The sequence below is a fragment of the Saccopteryx bilineata genome, chromosome 5, assembly GCF_036850765.1.
Source record: "Saccopteryx bilineata isolate mSacBil1 chromosome 5, mSacBil1_pri_phased_curated, whole genome shotgun sequence".
Classification (NCBI taxonomy): Eukaryota; Metazoa; Chordata; class Mammalia; order Chiroptera; family Emballonuridae; genus Saccopteryx; species Saccopteryx bilineata.
In genome coordinates, this window is record NC_089494.1 from 230,207,913 (window position 1) to 230,227,341 (window position 19,429).

General features: G+C 47.0%; 2 protein-coding genes across 2 annotated transcripts; both read right to left on the reverse strand.

The window, feature by feature from the left end:
* Positions 1–2,692: 2,692 nt before the first annotated feature.
* ZAR1 (zygote arrest 1) lies at positions 2,693–7,957 on the reverse strand. The gene is made up of 4 exons (XM_066232840.1): positions 7,018–7,957; positions 5,400–5,492; positions 5,246–5,320; positions 2,693–2,836 (listed from the first exon to the last, which is right to left on the reverse strand). The coding sequence occupies exons 1-4, from the start codon at positions 7,882–7,884 to the stop codon at positions 2,693–2,695; spliced, it is 1,179 nt and encodes a 392-aa protein (XP_066088937.1). The 5' UTR covers positions 7,885–7,957.
* Positions 7,958–8,821: 864 nt separating this feature from the next.
* Positions 8,822–15,120, reverse strand: SLC10A4 (solute carrier family 10 member 4). The gene is made up of 3 exons (XM_066280473.1): positions 14,441–15,120; positions 13,440–13,650; positions 8,822–9,752 (listed from the first exon to the last, which is right to left on the reverse strand). The coding sequence occupies exons 1-3, from the start codon at positions 15,064–15,066 to the stop codon at positions 9,240–9,242; spliced, it is 1,350 nt and encodes a 449-aa protein (XP_066136570.1). The 5' UTR covers positions 15,067–15,120; the 3' UTR covers positions 8,822–9,239.
* Between the last annotated feature and the right edge of the window lie 4,309 nt (positions 15,121–19,429).

Sequence of the window (19,429 nt, forward strand, 5' to 3'; positions counted from 1 at the left end):
GAAGGGTTTCTATACAACGTAGAAGTATTTCCTACTTTTAGTGATAGAAAATACCAGGTATGGTTACAACCTACAATCTACCTTAAGTTTAGGAACTAGTTCCACGGTTCCTTGGAACAGACTCACAGTTCAGAGTAAGCTCCCCTCCCTTGGATCTGTGAGAGCTGCTCATACACTATACCCTATAACCTAAACCAGCGGTTCTCAACCTGTGGGTCGCGACCCCTGTGTTTTGGTCGCGACCCACAGGTTGAGAACTGATGACCTAAACGGAAGGAAATAAGATGAGAATCAATGTAATTGTGTTTTATGACTTTTACAATTTTTTCAAAGTGATCTATCACTTTAGCAAATGGGGGCAATATGGAGAATATTAGAAGCACTGGGTATCTTACTATTGTTCGTTCATTCAGCAAATGCTTGAGTACATATTGCACACCATTTGCATGCCATATAAGGAAAATGAGTTTCTTGTCCACAACCTCAACCAAATTGGTAACAGGTGTCAGGTTGAACCATTATCTTTGCAAGTCTCCTTGCGGTTTACAGGCATTCACTGTTCAGCCAGAGGGGCTATTTCTTTTTTTTTCTTTTCTTTTTTTGTTTGTTTGTATTTTTCTGAAGCTGGAAACGGGGAGAGACAGTCAGACAGACTCCCGCATGCGCCCGACCAGGATCCACCCGGCACGCCCACCAGGGGCTACGCTCTGCCCACCAGGGGGCGATGCTCTGCCCCTCCGGGGCATCGCTCTGCCGCGACCAGAGCCACTCTAGCGCCTGGGGCAGAGGCCAAGGAGCCATCCCCAGTGCCCGGGCCATCTTTGCTCCAATGGAGCCTTGGCTGCAGGAGGGGAAGAGAGAGACAGAGGAAGGAGGGGGTGGGGGAGGGAGAAGCAAATGGGCGCTTCTCCTATGTGCCCTGGCTGGGAATCGAACCCAGGTCCCCCGCACACCAGGCCAACACTCTACCGCTGAGCCAACCGGCCAGGGTCGCTATTTCTTTTTACAGCTGCATCTGTTCCTGTGTCCCACTGGAGCTTTAAAATCTTGCAGATTTTCACTAGTGACAGATCTCTGAACAAGGTAAAAAAAAGTGTTCCCAGTCTGGGCCTGCCAGTCTCACCTGCCATCGTGCCCAGCCCCGTCCTCCAGGGCATTCTACCACTTTCCGCCGGGCTTTGGCACATGCTAGCTTAATCTGGAAAGTTTCTCCTTCCTCACTTCACCTAATCCAGCTCACCCAATTTCAACTCAGATGCAGTATCATTTTTTAAGCAAGCCCTACCTAACCTACCCAAGTCAGATCCCCTATTTATTACAGACAATTAACTAGCTCTTCTATGTTAACATGGCAGTCCTTCCATTTCATATTTTAATGCAGAAATGAATGGCTATGTACCCTGTACACTAGAAGCTCCATAATTGGGAGGGGCCACACCCATGCTTTTCCATAGTAAGTGCAAAGCTGGCTCAACTGCTAGTTTTTACACTTCAATTCCATAGGCAACATGTGAGGTGCTTGTTAAATGCTGCTCCAGTGATTCCGTAAGGGTAGGGGCCTCAGAATCTACATTTTCACAAGCATCTTAGGTCCGTGTGGATGCAGAGGGCCTTTCCCGTTGCTCTGAGGGCCTAGAGACCTTGGACTCATTTTAGGTTTTTATTCCTTACGTTTGTCTACACACAGGAATCCAAGATGTTAACAGGCTTACTTGTATGGCCCTCTGAGGCAGTGAGGGCTAACTTAAATAGGCTAGCTAGAACATTGGAAAGGGGCACAATCAGCACCTGGTCACCATTACATCAGTGGCCCCCGAGGCTCGCTGAAGGGCCATCGTCCAGCAGGAGAGCTCTGGGAATGAGGCCTCCGTGTTTTCCTGGGACTTGGGTAGGAAGCTATTAGGTGCAGTTAGAGAATCCTTAGATGGTGAAAACACTTTGTAGTTGTAGAAGTGCAAGTCAATAAAAATAAAGGCTAAACCTCTCTTTGTCAACTCACTTGAAAACCTTTATGTATTAGGAGACCTACTTTTTAAAGAATTCCCACCTGAAGTCCATTTAATGATGTTATTTAACATCTTTAAAAGCTGCCCTTAGCAACCCCATTCCACACCCCAACTGTGAAGTTTTCTGATTAACAACTCAGTTTTATTCACGGCACACCTCCCCTGCCAGCCCCAGGAATTTGTCACCTACTAGACAGGTCAGGATGCACTGAGCTCCCACCCACAGCTAGCCAGCGCCTCAGGGTTATCCCCAACTGTCCCGTACGTCCAGGATGGCTCTGTCCCCACCTTCAGAAGCATGCTTCCTTAGATGGCTTCTCCTTATTCAAGCCCCGCCCCACTTATAAGCCTCAGCCCTACAGACCGACCCACATATGCAGTAAACCTAACTACAAGCCTCTACATTTTTCTAAGCGACTAATATAGCTCAGAGCCTGGCTGCTCCACCTACGGTGAATGAATATTATTAAAGTGACAGGCCCAGAGCGTTAGCACAGGACAAGCTCTCCTAAACCTTTATTTTAAAAAAATATATTTATGCAATTGTTTTGCAATACCTTTATTTAAAGGCTTTGTCAAAAACACAGCCTTTCATGTGAAGAGAGAACGGAGAAGGGGCATGAAAAAGCTCACTTGTCTGCTCCACCAGCACACGCTCAGCCGGACCGGCTTTCCACGTTCACTTCTTAAATGATATATTTGAAGCTGAACGTGCTGTCACAGGACAGGCGTTTGCCTTTGCATCTCCCGCACAAATCTTGGCGATGGGGCCGTTTAGGGTCAATGTGGCGAAGTTTTACTGAGCAGGAGCATCTAGTCTGTTTACAACTCTGAAAAAAAGAAGAAAGCACTTTCAGAAGGTCAACGCTTTCTAGTCCATTCAAATACTTACTGAATGCACCCTACGCAAGGCCCTGTGCTAATCCTGTCTGCGTCCCTGCTAGCAATGACAGGGTTACAAATAGAGGGTGTTGAACCATTTGTTGTGGTCCCATGTTGCACAGGATTTCGTTTCTTTTGAAACAGTTCTTATAGCAAGCCTCCCCCCCCCTCCCCCCCGGCACTTGAAGGCTGGAGAACAAGCAGGGGAGAGAAGTTTAAATAAAAGTGTTGCAAAACAAGCTAATGTGAGGCTAGTGATGAGTAGCAAGCTGTAGACCAGTCCTGGCATCACGGACCTGCCTGCCTCCTCACTGCACCTACTGCAGATGAGCCCAAGCTGAGGCACAAGGCAAAGCAGCAACTGCCGAGCCCACAGCAGGGTGCCTCGGACATCCCACGTTAGCACTTGGCCCCACTCGGCCAGGTCTAAGGGAGTCTAACCAGTTTTCCACACTTAGCTTCTCTCCATCCACCTTATGGTGATCATGTTTTCAACATCCTACTTGAGACAAGTGCATTGACTAGGCCCCTGGTCGGCAAACTGCAGCCTGCGAGCCACATGCGGCTCTTTGGCCCCTTGAGTGTGGCTCTTCCACAAAATACCATGTGCGGGCACTACCTCAATAAGGAATGTACCTACCTATATAGTTTCAGTTTAAAAAGTTTGGCTCTCAAAAAAAACTTCAATCGTTGTACTGCTGATATTTGGCTCTGTTGACTAATGAGTTTGCTGACCACTGGGCTAGGTTGTCTCAACCTGGTAAGTCAGGCTCCACCAGCTCCATGGGGAGTGGCTAGTCTAGTCACCTCTCCCCCTACCCCCCCCAGATAATCTAAGCCCCTCAGCAGAGCAGCAATTCTGGCTTAGTAGTAAGCAAGCCATGTGACCACTTAACCCTATAAAGTTGGGCAACTTAGATTTTCTTTACAGAACAGGCAACAATGAGCACCTTATGTTAGTAGAACAGTGTACTGGTTTTTTTGTTGTTTTTTATTTTTTCAGTTTCTCTTACATTAGACTAGGGGTCGGGAACCTATGGCTCGTGAGCCAGATGTGGCTCTTTTGATGGCTGCATCCGGCTCACAGACAGATCTTTAATAAAAAAATAATAACATTAAAAATATAAAACATTCTCATGTATTACAATCCATTCATTTCCTACCACTCATGTTCATGGTTGTGGGTGGCTGGAGTCAATCACAGCTGTCCTCCGGGACAACACCAAATTTTTATTGGATAATGTGTAATGTATACGGGTCGTTATATGGCTCTCATGGAATTACATTTTTAAATATGTGGCATTCATGGCTCTCTCAGCCAAAAAGGTTCCTGACCCCTGCATTAGACTAAGCAGCAGGTAGGCAAATGTTCTTCCATATTGCAAGTGAGGTACCGGTCTCCACAGATGTTAACATGTCCAAGATTTGCAAGGGTGGAAGGAAATTGAAACGGAGGGTCTATTTCCCAATTAAGTATTATTCCCAAGCTCCTGCAAAAAAAGCTGTCAAGCCTGACCAGGCAGTGGCACAATGGATAGAGCATCAGACTGGGACACAGAGAACCCAGGTTCAACGCCCCAAGGTTGCTGGCTTGAGCGTGGGCTCACCAGCTTGAGCACAGGGTCTCTGGCTTGAGCATGCAATCATAGACATGACCCCATGGTCACTGGCTTGAAGCCCAAGGTCACTGGCTTGAGCCCAAGGTCGCTGGCTTGAGCAAGGGGTCACTCACTCTGCTGTAGTCCCCTGGTCAAGGCACATATGAAAAAGCAATCAATGAACAACTAAAGAGCCACAACGAAAAACTGATGCTTCTCATCTCTCTCCCTTCCCATCTGTCTGTCCCTATCTGTCCCCTTCTCTGACTCTCTCACTGTCTGTCAAAAAACAAACAAAAAGCTGTCAAAACCTGTACCTCTAGGAAACTTACAGCAAAATCCTCACCCAGTCCCCATTTCAGACACAAAATGCAAACACTTTTTTTTTTTTTTCTGAAGTTGGAAACAGGAGGCAGTCAGACAGACTCTCGCATGTGCCCTACCGGGATCCACCTGGCATACCCACCAGGGGGCAATGCTCTGCCCATCTGGCGCACTGCTCTGTCGCAACCAGAGCTGTTCTAGCGCTGGAAGCAGAGGCCATGGAGCCATCCTCAGTGCCCAGGCCAACTCTGCTCCAATGGAGCCCCGGCTGCAGGAGGGGAAGAGAAAGACAAGAGAGGAAGGGGGGGGGGAGAAGCAGATGGGCGCTTCTTCTGTGTGCCCTGGTCTGGAATCGAACCCGGGACTTCTGCATGCCAGGCCAACACTCTACCACTGAGCCAACCGGCCAGGACAAAATGCAAACATTTGACTTACTTGACAGGTGATATCCTCCACTCGATAAGGGTTATAAGACTTCTGACAAGTTCTGCAAAACTGCTTGAAGTAAACCTGTGATGAGAGAGAAACGCTTCAAGCAAAACTGCCTTGACATTTTTGTCAAAGATGCCAGGCACATGGTATCTCTCACCTTGTTAGTGCCCTGCACACACCACACGTAGGCACTTTCCCATCGGATGTTGCAGTCCTTGCAGTGATAATAGCCATATTTCTGCTCCAAGAACTGAACAAAAGGACACCAGAGTTTAAACAACATGACATCTGCCTTGTTATCCTCCATTTCATAAGCTGAGAAGAATCTACTACATACTTAAATTGGCAACTTCATTCAGATCATGGAGGAAAGTAGGGTCAGGTTTGAATTAGTCTCTACAAGGTAGTAATTAGGTGAGCTAATGGCTTAATTAAGCACATAAGCAAGTATGAGCCCCCAAAAGTTTATATGCCAAGTTAACTTGATTCATAAAGCAAACTGACAAATTACTGACAAATTTTCCCTCAGACAAGCAAGGGAAAAGCCAACACCCAGGGTTCTCTAAACTTTGAGATTTTTTAGGGAGGCCTTTTCTGTCAGATAAAGTCGTATTTTAGAACACACAACATATGGAAGTGGCTAAGCTGAAGAAAAGGAGTTAAGACTCTGCATGCTGAAGTACTTTAAGTTGTTCACCGCAAATTAAGTTCTGTATGCTGCTAGTTAAGTTTCCATCCAACAGTAGAGCTGGGAATCTAAGTGGTGGATAAGCCATAATTCATGTGTAACAGGACCTAAAGTAGTATTGCCTTATTCTTAAACTTTCTTCCCTCCTAGTGAGAAAGGAGTTGTCTACAAGTTTTTGAAGTTAGACCTTTATAATTGAAAGGAACCTCGGAGAGCACTCAGGGCAATTTCAGGGAAAGCAAGCTGAAGTCCAGCAAGGTTAAGAATTCAAATGGCACATTGCTTGTGTCTGACTTCTTGATTCACTCCTCCTCTCCTTCCCACCGCTCCCCTTCCAACAGCCCAGGGATGACTATGGAAGAGACCGGAAGGACTCCTTCGGGCCTCTCAGTACCTACCCCTTCCCACTTCTCTGGGTTACAACTGCCCTCAACGTATTCCTGCTGCAGGTTCGGCTAGTCTGAACTGGCCTCCGAGCCTGCCATACACAACAGCCCAAATGCTTCAGCAGAATTGCGTTTCCGAGGAGGGGTGCTTTTCAGGAGCAAGGAAAGACCCTGCGAGAGGCACTACAGTAGCTCTAGCTTCCAGTAAAAGGTTTGGAAATGCCGGCAGAATCAGTAAGGGGCGACCTGATCAACGCCCCAGTTGTGGCTTTAGCCACATTCAGTTCGCATAAGTGAGTGGGATCCTTGCGAATGAACTCTCCTTCCAACAAGGCCACCTCCTGACGTTCAGCTGAGTACTCATCCTAGATCATCCAGTACTCAGTCAGCACTGGACTGCGTGCTCACGATCCGAGTTTAGAAGACGAATGTTAAAAGAGCGTCTCCCTCGCCAACCTCGGTGCTTATACTTTACAATCGCCAAAAACACTCAAGCTACGATTGATTTTACTTGTTGGAGAAGGATGCCACGCGCTGCTGCCGGGCCTGCGGTGAAGCGCAGACGTTCCCGCGCCTAAGGAAGCCTGGCGCCCGCTGGTGTCCGGACCAGCTCCGCGTCCAGGGCAGGGCTTCGAGCGCGGAGACGCACACCCGGGACTCCCCTGCGCCCCTGGCCAGCGCCCGGCCGCCTCGGGCCTCACCTGGAAGCGCACGCGCTCCTTGGCCGGCTCCGGGCTCCGCGGCGACATCTCGCCCTCGGCGTCCTGGGCAGCCCCCGCCGGCGACGGCTGTTGCGGGCTCCCGGACGCGGTCCGCGGGGCCGCCTCGTCTCCCGGGCCTCCAGCGACGGCAGCCCCGGCAGGTTCACCGGCCTCGGCCTCCTCCTTCTCCTGGGACTGCGGGCTTTGCGGCGCCGTCCTCGCCGACCCCTCTCCCTGCTCGGGGCCTCGGGGCCTCCGCTCCCCGGCCCGCACCCCCGGGCTCTGCGGGTCCGCCGCGGTCGCGGCGCCTTCCAGGAAGGTGGTGAGGCGGTGGGAGACCACGGGCGAGTACACGGCGACGGTGCGCGGGAAGCGCACGAGCCGCGGGCCGCCGGCCGAGGGGCTGTCCTGCTCCGGGCCCCCGCGCGCCGCCTGCGGGGACGCCGCGCCCTCGAGGCCGGGGTCGCGGGGCCGACGCGGCAGCGTGCGCCGCCCCAGGGAGCACTGCACCGACGCGTCGCGGCGCGGGTTCACCTGCACCGCCACGTCCCGGCTGCCCGCCTTGCGGGGCCGCGGGCTCGGGCCGGGTTTCCCCTGCGACAGGAGGGCCATGAGCTGCGCCCGCTGGTAGCTGTCGAAGTACTCGGCGGCCATCGGCTGCCCGCAGCCCGGTAGGGACGACGGGGCCTCCCCGGCCGAGGAGGCGGAGGAGGACGCGGGAGGGGCGCCCCCGCCGCGTGGCCGCCACCCGGCCCCGCCCGCCAAGCCCCTGCCCTTGACGGCGGGCAGGAACGGGTACGGGTACGCGTAGGGGGGGCACGCAGGGTACATGTAACGGTCCGGCACCTCGTCCCCCAGGGAAGCCATCAGCGCAGCCGCTCCCGCCGGCGCCCGCGCCCTAAATAGGCGGCCTTGCGGGGGTGGCCCGGAGCCCGCCCCACCGCAGCTCGGTCCCCGCCGGGAGGGCTGCGCCCCGCTCCCCTGGCTGTGGGACTTTTCCACACTCGGAGATCTGCACAGAAACGCTTAGATGTTCTGAAAAGAGGCTTTCTTTCCCACCCACGAACTGATTTATAAGTGAACTTGGCCAAGGGCAGGAGAATTCCAACAGGAGAGAACCATCACGGGGATGAGCCGAGCCAGGTGGCCCTCGTACCCTGATTGTCTCAGGTGTCTGCACCGCCCAGGAAGCTGAGGCGGGCCTGGGTGCCCCTGGCTAGTGCGCAAAAACGCGAAGGTTTGGAAACCTGCTTTGATTAGGCTATGGTCTTAGGCTATAGGTTACTTAATTATCTCAGAGCTGCTCCGAGAAGCCTACTCGTTGAACCCTTTCAGCAAGTGTTCAAAGAAAGCACTGAGGACACCCCATCTAGGCCAATTGTCTTCTCCCCCGGAGCACGTGCTCCACCCCTCACACTCGCCCCGCCTCAAACGCGGACCTCGCAGTATTGCTGAGTTCCACGAGGTACTAATGACTATCCTTTGGGGTGAAGAGTAATTCTACAAATTTCCCTAATGGAATCATCCCTCCAAAAGATAAATTGGTTTGGGGTGCGTTAACGTAAATGCAGAAGACCAAGTTAGTCCCCAGTTGAAAAGAAAATGCTTTCTCCACCGTAAAAATAGTAGTTCACCAATACAGACCAGATCAAGTAGTCTATTCGTTAATGTAATTTTTTTTTGCTGATTTAAAACAGGTTCGACACTAAACTACTATATTTCATGGTTTAATTGACCTGTTTTGGGATTTTTCTAAATACAGGTCGAGTTTCAACATGTCAAGTATTCATAAGTTGAGCTAGCACTTTTTTTTTTTTACAACAATTACATTTAAACTCAATTATACTTTACAAATATAGCTTGTTTTTACTCATGTCGGATAGTGCACCAAAATTCTACATTTCCAAGACCATGTTTTCTAAGAGTTTATGTATTTGAAACAGTCGTGGAAATTGGTAATGGTTAAAACCAAACAGCACATTTAACTTGTTCAGGCTTCACTTTGGCTGTCCCAGGTGCCGGTTATAATACGACATTGATTTGTAATTTGTGAAAACACTTGGTTAATATACCAAGGCAACCTTACAATGGGAAGATCAAAATTGTTACAAGTATGATAACGTAAACCAATTGTTATCTTTTATGTAAACCATATACACTACCAGACTATAAATATGAAGCAATACTTCAGCAAGGTAGAAGCTCCTGTTGTATCTCCATGTTTAGAGAGAAGTCTGAGTGGTTTCCATCATAATGAAGTCATCTGCTTTCACGGTGCCATAGGACGTGTCTGCCATTTCCTCTTCTCTCAGTTTCTTATAAGAAATATCTGTGTCTTCATCTTCATCTAGTGGATCTCGCTTGTGCAGTATTTCACCTCCATACATTTTATATATTAAAACGAAAACCCCTGCTTCTGCAGACTGGAAGAGGGCGTAGAGCAAGGGAAACATGTACATACTTCCTATGAATCGTGGTGGAAAGGCCAGTTTGAGAATGGCGGTGCAGAGCTGCACATTCTGGCTGCCTGTTTCCAGGCACACAGTCCTCTTGCAGTTGGGTGGGAGATGGAAAAGCGTAGCTAAGCCATAGCCTGAGGCGTAGCCTGCTAAAGGCATAAAAATCGCTACCAGGTAAACAGTTGCAGGAATGCTTGCCAGCAGTTCAGGTCCTAACATTGTGCAGGTCATTATGAAAAGGACCACCAGCGTCACTAGCAGAGACCACAGGGAAACCTAGTGAGGGAAAATGGATAAACAAGCCGTCAAAAATAAGATAGTTGAAGAGGAATTCAGGCCCTTGAAAGGGGGAATCCTAGGCTATTGAAAGAAGAGACCCATCAAGTCTGACCTCCCATAGAATATGGAGACCTCTACAAGTCTTTGACAGAGTATTCCTGAAGATGGGTAGGTCACCTCATCAGCTTTCCAGACCTACATCGCACAGCTCTAATTGTTTGGAAGCCTGTCCTTATGTCTAGTGACAATTTGCGTTCTGTAACCACAGAAGCAACATAAACCAGCTACTCCTCCTGCAAAGCAGCCGTCAAACGTTACAAATTGGTTTTATGGAGAAGGCTACCCTCCTCTGGCAGACTGCCCCCGGGCTTTCAGCCTCCATCATATAACTCTGTTTTGGAGTTTTGACTATTCTGAGCACATGTTAAATTTGTAAATATGCGTCTTAACAGAACAATTAAAATTGAGCCCAATAGTGCCTGACCTGTGGTGGCACAGTGGATAAAGCATTGACCTGGAATGCTGAGGTCACCGGTTCAAAACCCCTAGGCTTGCCTGGTCAAGGCACATATGGGAGTTGATGCTTCCTGCTCCGCCCCCTTCTCTCTCTTTCTCCTTCCCTTCTCTCTCTAGAAACAAATAAATAAAATCTTTTTAAAAATTGAGCCTAATACACTAGGTGTGGTCTGATGAATAGAGTGGACAATGAACATTACTTCCCCTGGAAAAGAACAGGACCCATCTTTTCCATAAGAAATTAATAGATAACAGGCTATTAAAATTTACCAGATCAAGAGTATGATATTTTTCACCTTCAAAATGCTTTATAACTCAGAGAATTGTTAGCAATACCAAAACAATTACTAACTCTTAGATCGCATAAGGGGGGGGGATGTAAACATAGGATGTGAGGTACTCATTGCGGTCTCGCGGTCCCCCTTTTTCATCTGTTCATGAGAAACCTCCCACCTGTAAGTCTCTAGTGATGCTTAGGGATTATTACAGTAGATGGACTTTCAATATAAAACAACTGACTGGATAAAATATTGTGTCATCCTGACTGGTATGTTTTACTCATTCAAGTAAGACATATGGTGTAAAAAGTAAGGCAGAAACTGAAAATCCCTCCCCTGGTTTTTCAGTTTGGTAGTTAGCTTGTGTTCTACATGGGGAGTGAGGTTGTTTGGGAGGGAGACTATAGATCCCGAAAAACAGCTGAAGTGCTGTTTCCGGTTCCCAGGACATCTGGGAGGAAGCCCTTTAGGGGTGGGACTGGCAAAATGTCATACTTTACACTCTTTAAGAAATTAGTTAAACTTTTACCTGGGCTGGTTAAAAAGTCTATCCTAGAGGGTGCTGAAGTAATATTATAGTAACTACTCATGCAACCAATGTACAATTGGCAGAAACCAAACTATCATTCAGAACTTCCCTTATGTTTAAGTGCCCACACCAAAAGCTTTGACAGAAAATCTGAGTTTTTCATTGTGAAAATATTGGCTCCAGTTTCCTTTGCACTATTTTAAATCATTAGGGTGAGCACTGACATTCAATGCTCATTTTTATTATTATTATTATTTTTTTTTTTGCATTTTTGCATTTTTCTGAAGCTGGAAACAGGGAGAGACAGTCAGACAGACTCCCGCATGCACCCGACCGGGATCCACCCGGCACGCCCACCAGGGGGCGACGCTCTGCCCACCAGGGGGCGATGCTCTGCCCATCCTGGGCGTCGCCATGTTGCGACCAGAGCCACTCCAGCGCCTGAGGCAGAGGCCACAGAGCCATCCCCAGTGCCCGGGCCATCTTTGCTCCAATGGAGCCTTGGCTGCAGGAGGGGAAGAGAGAGACAGAGAGGAAGGCGCGGCGGAGGGGTGGAGAAGCTAATGGGCGCTTCTCCTGTGTGCCCTGGCCGGGAATCGAACCCGGGTCCTCCGCATGCTAGGCCGACGCTCTACCGCTGAGCCAACCGGCCAGGGCAATGCTCATTTTTAAGCGTTCTGCCCTGACTAGGTAGCTCAGTTGCTTAGAGCACTGTCCTGACACACCAAGGTTACGGATTTGACTCCCAGGGAGAGCACAGACAAGAATCAACCAATGAAGGCATAAATAAGTGGAACAACAAATTGATGTTTCTCTCTCTCTCTCTCCACCCTCTCTAAAATTAATAAATTTTTTAAAAAAACAGAAAAATAAAGTGTTTGCAAATGTAGAAAAATGTGATAAAGCATATCCTATGAATGTGCTGGTTAAGGGATGGGGGACATACGGTCAGCTTAGACTCAAAGTTAGTCTCTTTGAATTGTGTATTATTTAAATATATTTATCTGTTTCGGCATGGAAATAACCTTTTTGATTGACTTTCTCTTAGAATTCTAAGGTTTTATAGTAATGTCACCACATTAATAGTATTAGCTCAGTGATTAAGCTTAATACATTCTTAGTGCATCTCTAAGTTATCTTCTGATATATTAAGAATATAACATAAAATGTATGTATATTTATATGTGCATATAAGTTTATTACATTCAGGATATGTTTATTGTAGAACGTAATTTCTCTTATTCAAGGATGGCTATATGTACAGAAAAAAACCCTCTGTTTTTTGTATTAATAAAAGTTAGTCCCTCTGAGTTACTTTAAAAAACAAATTAATATAAGTGAAACCCAAAAGATCATGTCTTATTAAATATACATAATTGAAACATAGCAGTGACTCTTTTTCTCTTTATTTGTCTAAAGGTATCTGTATGTACATTTTACAGTCATTAGTTCTGTATTTTATTTGACTAACTTCCTAAAATGAGAACCCTGTTCATTGTTTACTCTTATTTACCGCTACATTTGACTTTTCAAAGAAAGTGTAATCTACAAATATTTAAATAATTCCTCCAGTCACCTGTTATAAAATCTCTCCTGCTACAAAAAGCATCAGTTTTTAAAAATAGAGCAATATTAGAAATACTGCACAAAATAATAGAAATCCCATCCCTTCACTACCTTTAGAAACCATATGAAATATTGCAATGGGGAAGGGAAAAACACACACACACAACCTTAGTAATGGAAATATAGTCTGCATTATTTACCGACAACCTAATTTTATTTTGTGCTTTAAAGTTCATATTTTGTGCATTCTATTATATTGCCACGATGTCATTTTAAAAATACTTTAGGTTTTATTAGTGTGAACTTATTTTAGAAATTAACATTTTAAAGCAATCATCTACAGATTTTCTCAGCATTAGAATTCTACCTTTAAAAGATAGAGTAATACATTTCTAAATTAGTGTACAAATTCTATTAACATTCGTTTATTTCACCTGCTTTTTTGTAGTATGCGAGTTGTTCATGGAAAATGTTTCTACTTTAGCCAGGCCATCAATTTCCCACATGATCTGTCTCCTATGAGAACTGAGTTCTCTTGTGCTGTTTTTAATTAATCTTTGTCTTAATTAAAGCTATAATTATTGAAAAAGGCGAAAGTTATCTTTGCGGCACAAACATTTTTTTTTAAGTTTATCCATCTAAATAAAATTAAAAAAATTTTTTTTTAAAAGTTTATCCATGCAAGGGCTGACAAATCCTTACTCCTCCCTCGGACTTCCTAGCACTCCAGCCGGGCTTCAGAGACAGAGAATTCTGTCAGGTGTGCCAAGTGTGGAAAGCAAAGAGTGACCTTACCTTCACAATGTAGTCGGCCACCCGGTTGTATTTGTAGCGAATGAAGACGCCCAGGCCGATGGGGATCAGGGTGCTGCAGAGCGTCAGGGTGACTGCCCCGAGGGGTAGTAACTGCACCAGGGGGGTGTTGATCCAAGCCCGGCTGTAGACCCACAGACACAGCGGCATTAGGACCAGGGCCAGGAGCGTGGAGGAGATGGTCATGATGATGCTGCAGAAAGGGAAGGAACAGCAGTCAGAATGGGCTTCAAGCCAAAGGGCCTGTCTGGCACGTGGGGAACCTTCTCTCTTGCCCCTTAGGTAGAGGGAAAGAGGGAGACTGCAAGTCCCCAGCCTGAGGTGGGGGGGGGGATCTCCTTCAGCCCAGAGGAGTGCCAAGAGAGCTGCACGTCCAAGTCCAGCTCAAACATGAACCCCAGGGGACGAAAAAGAGGCCTCAGCAATGCTGCCCCCCCCCCCATAAAGCCTATGAAGCTGATTATGGTCTGGATGACTCTGAAGGCAAGGAACATTCCCCCCACCCCTTTTAAACCTTCAAAACACCATGGTAGACATGGTAAACCTGCTGAACACTACTTGGGTGGAACTCAATTACACTGTCCTCTATAGGAGATTACTCTTTATTGGGACCAATCGCCCTGTTTTGTTGTGCATGTCCTGACAGTCCTGGCTTCAGGCTTCCCAGTTCTCTTTGTCTTCCAGTGGCCAAAGCCCTTGCTGACAGCCCAGCCATCAGGGAGACGGTGAGAGAGCTGTGGATAAACCCCAAGGCCCTGACAGCAGCTGCGTCCCCTTCTGCATCCTTCCCCCCGCAAACACTGCCTCTTCACCTCTGCCTCGACTTCTAAAGCCCGGGCGTCAACATCTTCTTCCACTTTCTTCTTCCCTGTTCCATGCCTCATTCTGACCATCGCTCCTTCCTCTCTCCTTGGTCTTGAACCCTGGGCTGTAAACGCGGTTGGATGGCATGAGAAAGATGCCTAAGGGACACAGCGCCGTACCTGAGGTTCATGTCGCCGTCAACCAGCAGGGACATAAGGTTGGAGAGGTTCCCGCCGGGACAGCAGCCACACAGGAGCACGGCCACGGCGGCCACCTCGTCCAGCGCGAAGACGAGCGCCAGCAGGAAGGCCAGCAGCGGCAGGAAGCCGAACTGGCAGAGCGCGGCCAGCAGCGCGCCCACCGGCCGCCGGACGTGCGCCCCGAAGTGGTTCACGTCCACGGTGCAGCCCAGGCCCAGCATGGTGATGCACAGGGCGGCGCCCACGAACACGTTCAGCCCGTGGTTCAGCGGCGTGTCCCAGAACGGGGGCTCGTGGGGGACCCAGGGCCGAGGGAACAGGGAAGAGCCCGGGCTGCCTGCGCCGCCCGCGAAGCCGCTGGGCGTGGGCTCCGGAGTCGCAGTGGGGCCGGGGCTGAAACTGACGCCGGGACCCGGCGCGAGGCTGAAATTGACGCTGGGACCCGGCGCGAGGCTGAGCCCGGGGCCGGGGCCGGCGCTGGAGGCGGGAGCGCCGGGGAAGTCCGCGCCGGGGCTCGCGCCGCTGGCGTTGGGTGGCAGGGTGTAGTTGTCCGGCTGCAGAGAGGACGCGGAGAAGAGCAGAGTGGCATTGCCGCTGTCGCTCATGGTGCTGTCGTCGGGAGGCTACAGGTCCGGCTCCTGCTCGCTCGGCGGGTTTCTGTTCCCGTCGGTTTCTAAGCCTCAGCTGCTAGCCGCTGACGTCTCCGCGGCGTCGGGGGCTGTGGGTCTGTGCCTGGCTGGGCTCGGCTCAGCTAGGGTTCGGCCGACGCCCGCTGGCTGGCACTTAAGAGCGCGCAGTCCCGGAGGGTGAACCCAATCGCTGCGCCCCTGCGCCCGGCAGGCCCCGCCCAGCCGCGAGTCCCCTCCTTTTAATCACCAGTAAGTGGTTCTGTTCGAGTGTAGCCAGAGGCAGAACAAAGACCTGACAAAGGACGAGAAGAATAAAAAACCGTGCCTGGCTGCTGATCAAATTCTCTGATGGGCTCTGCCTCTTTGATAATGAAATCTGGAGACCCAGGCACATAGGGAAAGAGAAAAACAAAATGCTTATCTATGCACGCACATACACCAAATACGCTGTACAGATAGCCTGCAGCCCTGACCTCAGGAGGGGCCAGACTTAACAGAACGGTGCTCTGGTAGGAGGACACGCTCCCTATCTGACTTTAATATGCAGACAATTTTTTAAAAAAAATAAGACTTAAAGTAGTCATACTGGCAGGTGTTAAGCCAGGTCTTAGGCAAGTGCATTATTTCATGTGGTTCTCATAGCAGAGCCTTGGGAGAGATGCTATTAGGTCGACTTTTACATACGAGGAATCTGAGGCACAGGGAAGTCCCTACCGCACCTTCCAAACCCGCAAGTACCTGACTGAATGTGAATAGTGACATGACATTAAAGAATGCAACGGTAGAAAAGTCTCTGAGAAATAAATGTGTATTTTGGAAGTTGTTGGCAGATGAGGAGAGGATATCTCAGTGGTCATAGACTTAGGAAGAGTATAGGTCTGGCATTAGGATTGAAGGACTGAAAAGAAATAAAGTGGTGAGATTCTCTGCTTCAGATGTGTGCTGCTCCCCAAACAAATCAAATTCTAAGTTCTTGGGAATGGAGACTCAACGACTTTAAGTTAGTCACTACAAAGATGTATGCACCCATCTACAAAGGGACCTCTCTGCATGCCAATAAGACAGCTACTTGAGAAGCAACTGGCTGTCTGGAGTGACCATAAAGGATAGCCAATTGAGTTGTGAAAGCCAAAGTCAGGATCAGAGGTTAGTCTATCTACATAGAGCTAACATCCTAGGGCGAATTCTTCCTGGTGGGGGCTTGTCCCTACCTCGCTTTGGACACCAGAGGAGACTGGGGATTTCCACTTGTCAGTGGTGGACTGAGCCCATGTGTTTATATTTTCTCCACCTCAAATCTGAAAATGACAGAGGATATAAAAAATAAGACTAAATTCACAACATATTGCGGGTCTTTTTTAGATTTTAAAAAATTTATTCATTTTAGAGAGGGAAGAGAGAGAGAGAGAGAAAGAGAGAGAGAGAGAGAATGAGGGGGAGGGGAGAGTAGGAAGCATCAACTCCCATATGTGCCTTGACCAGGCAAGCCCAGGTTTTCGAACCAGCAAGCAACCTCAGCGTTCCGTGTCAAACCCCTATCCACTGCGCCACCACAGGTCAGGCCAACATATTGCATTCTTAATCCCCAGTAATTTATTTCTTTTTCATTACCAGGGGTCGGGAACCTATGGCTTACAAGCCAGATGTGGCTCTTTTGATGGCTGCATCTGGCTCACAGACAAATCTTTAATATAAAAAAATAACGTTAAAAATATAAAACATTCTCATGTATTACAATCCATTCGTTTCCCACCACTCCTGTTCATGGTTGCAGGTGGCTGGAGCCAATCACAGCTGTCCTCCGGGACAACACCAAATTTTTATTGGATAATGCATAAAGTACACTGGTTGTTGTATGGCTCTCACGGAATTACATTTTAAAATATGTGGCGTTCATGGCTCTCTCAGCCAAAAAGTTTCCTGACCCCTGCATTAGACCATAAGTTCTATAATCATTTAGAAAAATACACACTCTTAAACTTTTCCAAAACAGTAAGCCCAAGATAACAACCAAAATAAGTTTTCATTTAGGCTTATGAAAGCCAAAGAAATATATTTAGATATACAATGAAGCGTGTTACTTACGCTGTTGTGAGTATATCCAGTGGAGACATGTGGAGAAACAGATGTGATAAGGAGGAGGCACTGCCAAGCCATAGGGCAAGATAAGCCAAGAACACAAATGGCAGAGGATGAGCTGAAGCCCCACGGAGCAGACACCATGCCTATTTGTCCTCTCCTTGTGTTAATGATATTAAAATCCACAATCAAATGAAATAAGCGGTAAGTACAGGCAGACCACCTCATCCAGCTAGCTTCTCTCGTGGCTTGGAGAGGGATTTTAGAAGTGTTTTGTTCAATGGGTGACAAAGCAGAAAGAGATGGACTTGCTCAGTAAATCAGCAGGGTCACTAAAGCTGTGAGTTCTTGGAGCCAGTAGAACTGTTTTCTCTCCTACAGATGTGGTTATTGTCAATGGAAAGAAAGCAGATGTTTTTGCCTCTCCTTTCTGATCTCATTCACTAGTTAGGAGAACACCCCAGGATTAGGAAACAGCTCATTCTCCAGGTGTGTGATGTTGGTGAACTGCATGGGTCACTTAGCTTCTTGATTGCCTTCCCTTGATTCTAGCCCATCCAGAGGAGAGAGAATCCACAAACATAGTGCTTGGAAAATATGCTATTTGGAGGAAAATTAATTTATAATCTTGTTGCTTGCCATCGACCAAATCTAATTTCAGATAGATGAGAGAGTTCATTATGATCATAAGACCGCAACAAAGAACTGGAAGAAAATATTGGCTAGTATGTATCTCACTTTGGGTAGGGAAAATCTTCCTGAGCACCAAAGTAACAGGAGAAAGCCATAATGGGAAGCTCAGTAGAAGTGGTTACATAAAAACATTAAACCTTGGTGAAGTATAAACAACATTGAAAAAATTAAAAGCAAATTACAAAAAGAAAAAGGGTTTGCGTCACATATAAAAGCAAATGCTAGGATCATTGATGTATAAAACAATTTTACAAATTAATAAGAACAAACAACACTAAAGAAAAAAAAGAAAAACAACACTATAGGAGAAAAGGCAAATGATGCAAACAGACACCAAAATCACAAAAAGAAATGCAAATATATTTACAAAAATATTTGCACTCACAGCTAACCAAAAAAATTAAATTGAATCTGACAACAATCATGAGTACATTGTGAGAAATTAACAACTAGATGTCATTTTTTTCACTATTGGGAAAGGTTGAAACAAATGATATTATAGTATGGTGCCAAGAATACCATCAACTGAATAATCTCTCTTCTTGCTAGAAAGGATACTTTCTAGAAGATCACTTGGTAGCAGAGGACAGTAGCCCTAAGAACATGCATCTCCTTTGACCCAGTAATTCCATTTCTAAGTGTTTATCCTCAGGAAACATCAGGGAATTAAAAAAAACAAATCGAGCTGCTGGACCTGTAGTGTGGCACAGTAGATAAAGCATTGACCTGGAACGTTGAGGTCTCCAGTTCGAAACCCCGGGCTTAGGTCAAGGAACATACAGGAAGCAACTACTACGAGTTGATGCTTCCTGCTTCTCCACCCCACCCCCACCCCCACTTCTCCTCTCTCTAAAAATCAGTAAATTAAAAAAATCTAAAAAAACAAAAGAGCTACATTGAATGACTACTATGTACTGGACAATCTTCTAAGCTTTAATTAGTGATCATCTCATTTAATCCTTATAATAAACTTAAGAAGGTTGAAATTTGCCCAGTCACCCCCTTGTAAGGGTGGAGTCAGTATTCAAACCCAGCTTTTGGCTTCAAAGCCTGTACCCCTAAAACAGATGTGATGTGGTTAAATAAATGAGAATACACTAACACGGAAGACTGACGTGCAGATGCTAAGTATCATGTTTATAAGCAGAGTTCTTAATCTCAATTCCGTGGGTGAATCTGCAAACATTCGGTGAGGATGGAACAACTTTTCTGTATATGTACTTTTTTTTTCTTTTTTCTGAAAAGTGAGTCCATGGCTTTTCTCAGGTTCCTCGTGGGTCTAAAATCTTTTTTAGAGGAATATTTAATGGCAAGGAGGAAATATCTGAGATAAAAACCTTAGGTGACAAACAAGTTGAAAAGCTATAAGCGCACACATATATTCTATTAAGTTTATTAAATACACATAAATTAAGAAAAAATTTAAGATTTTTATCTTTTCTTTATATTTTATTGTGTTTTCCAAATTTCGGCCTGAAATATATTTTATAATCAGAAAAATATGAAAGTTATTTTTAAAGTATAAAATTCAGCGGACTATTTGGCCTGAAAGTTTAAGTATTTTCAG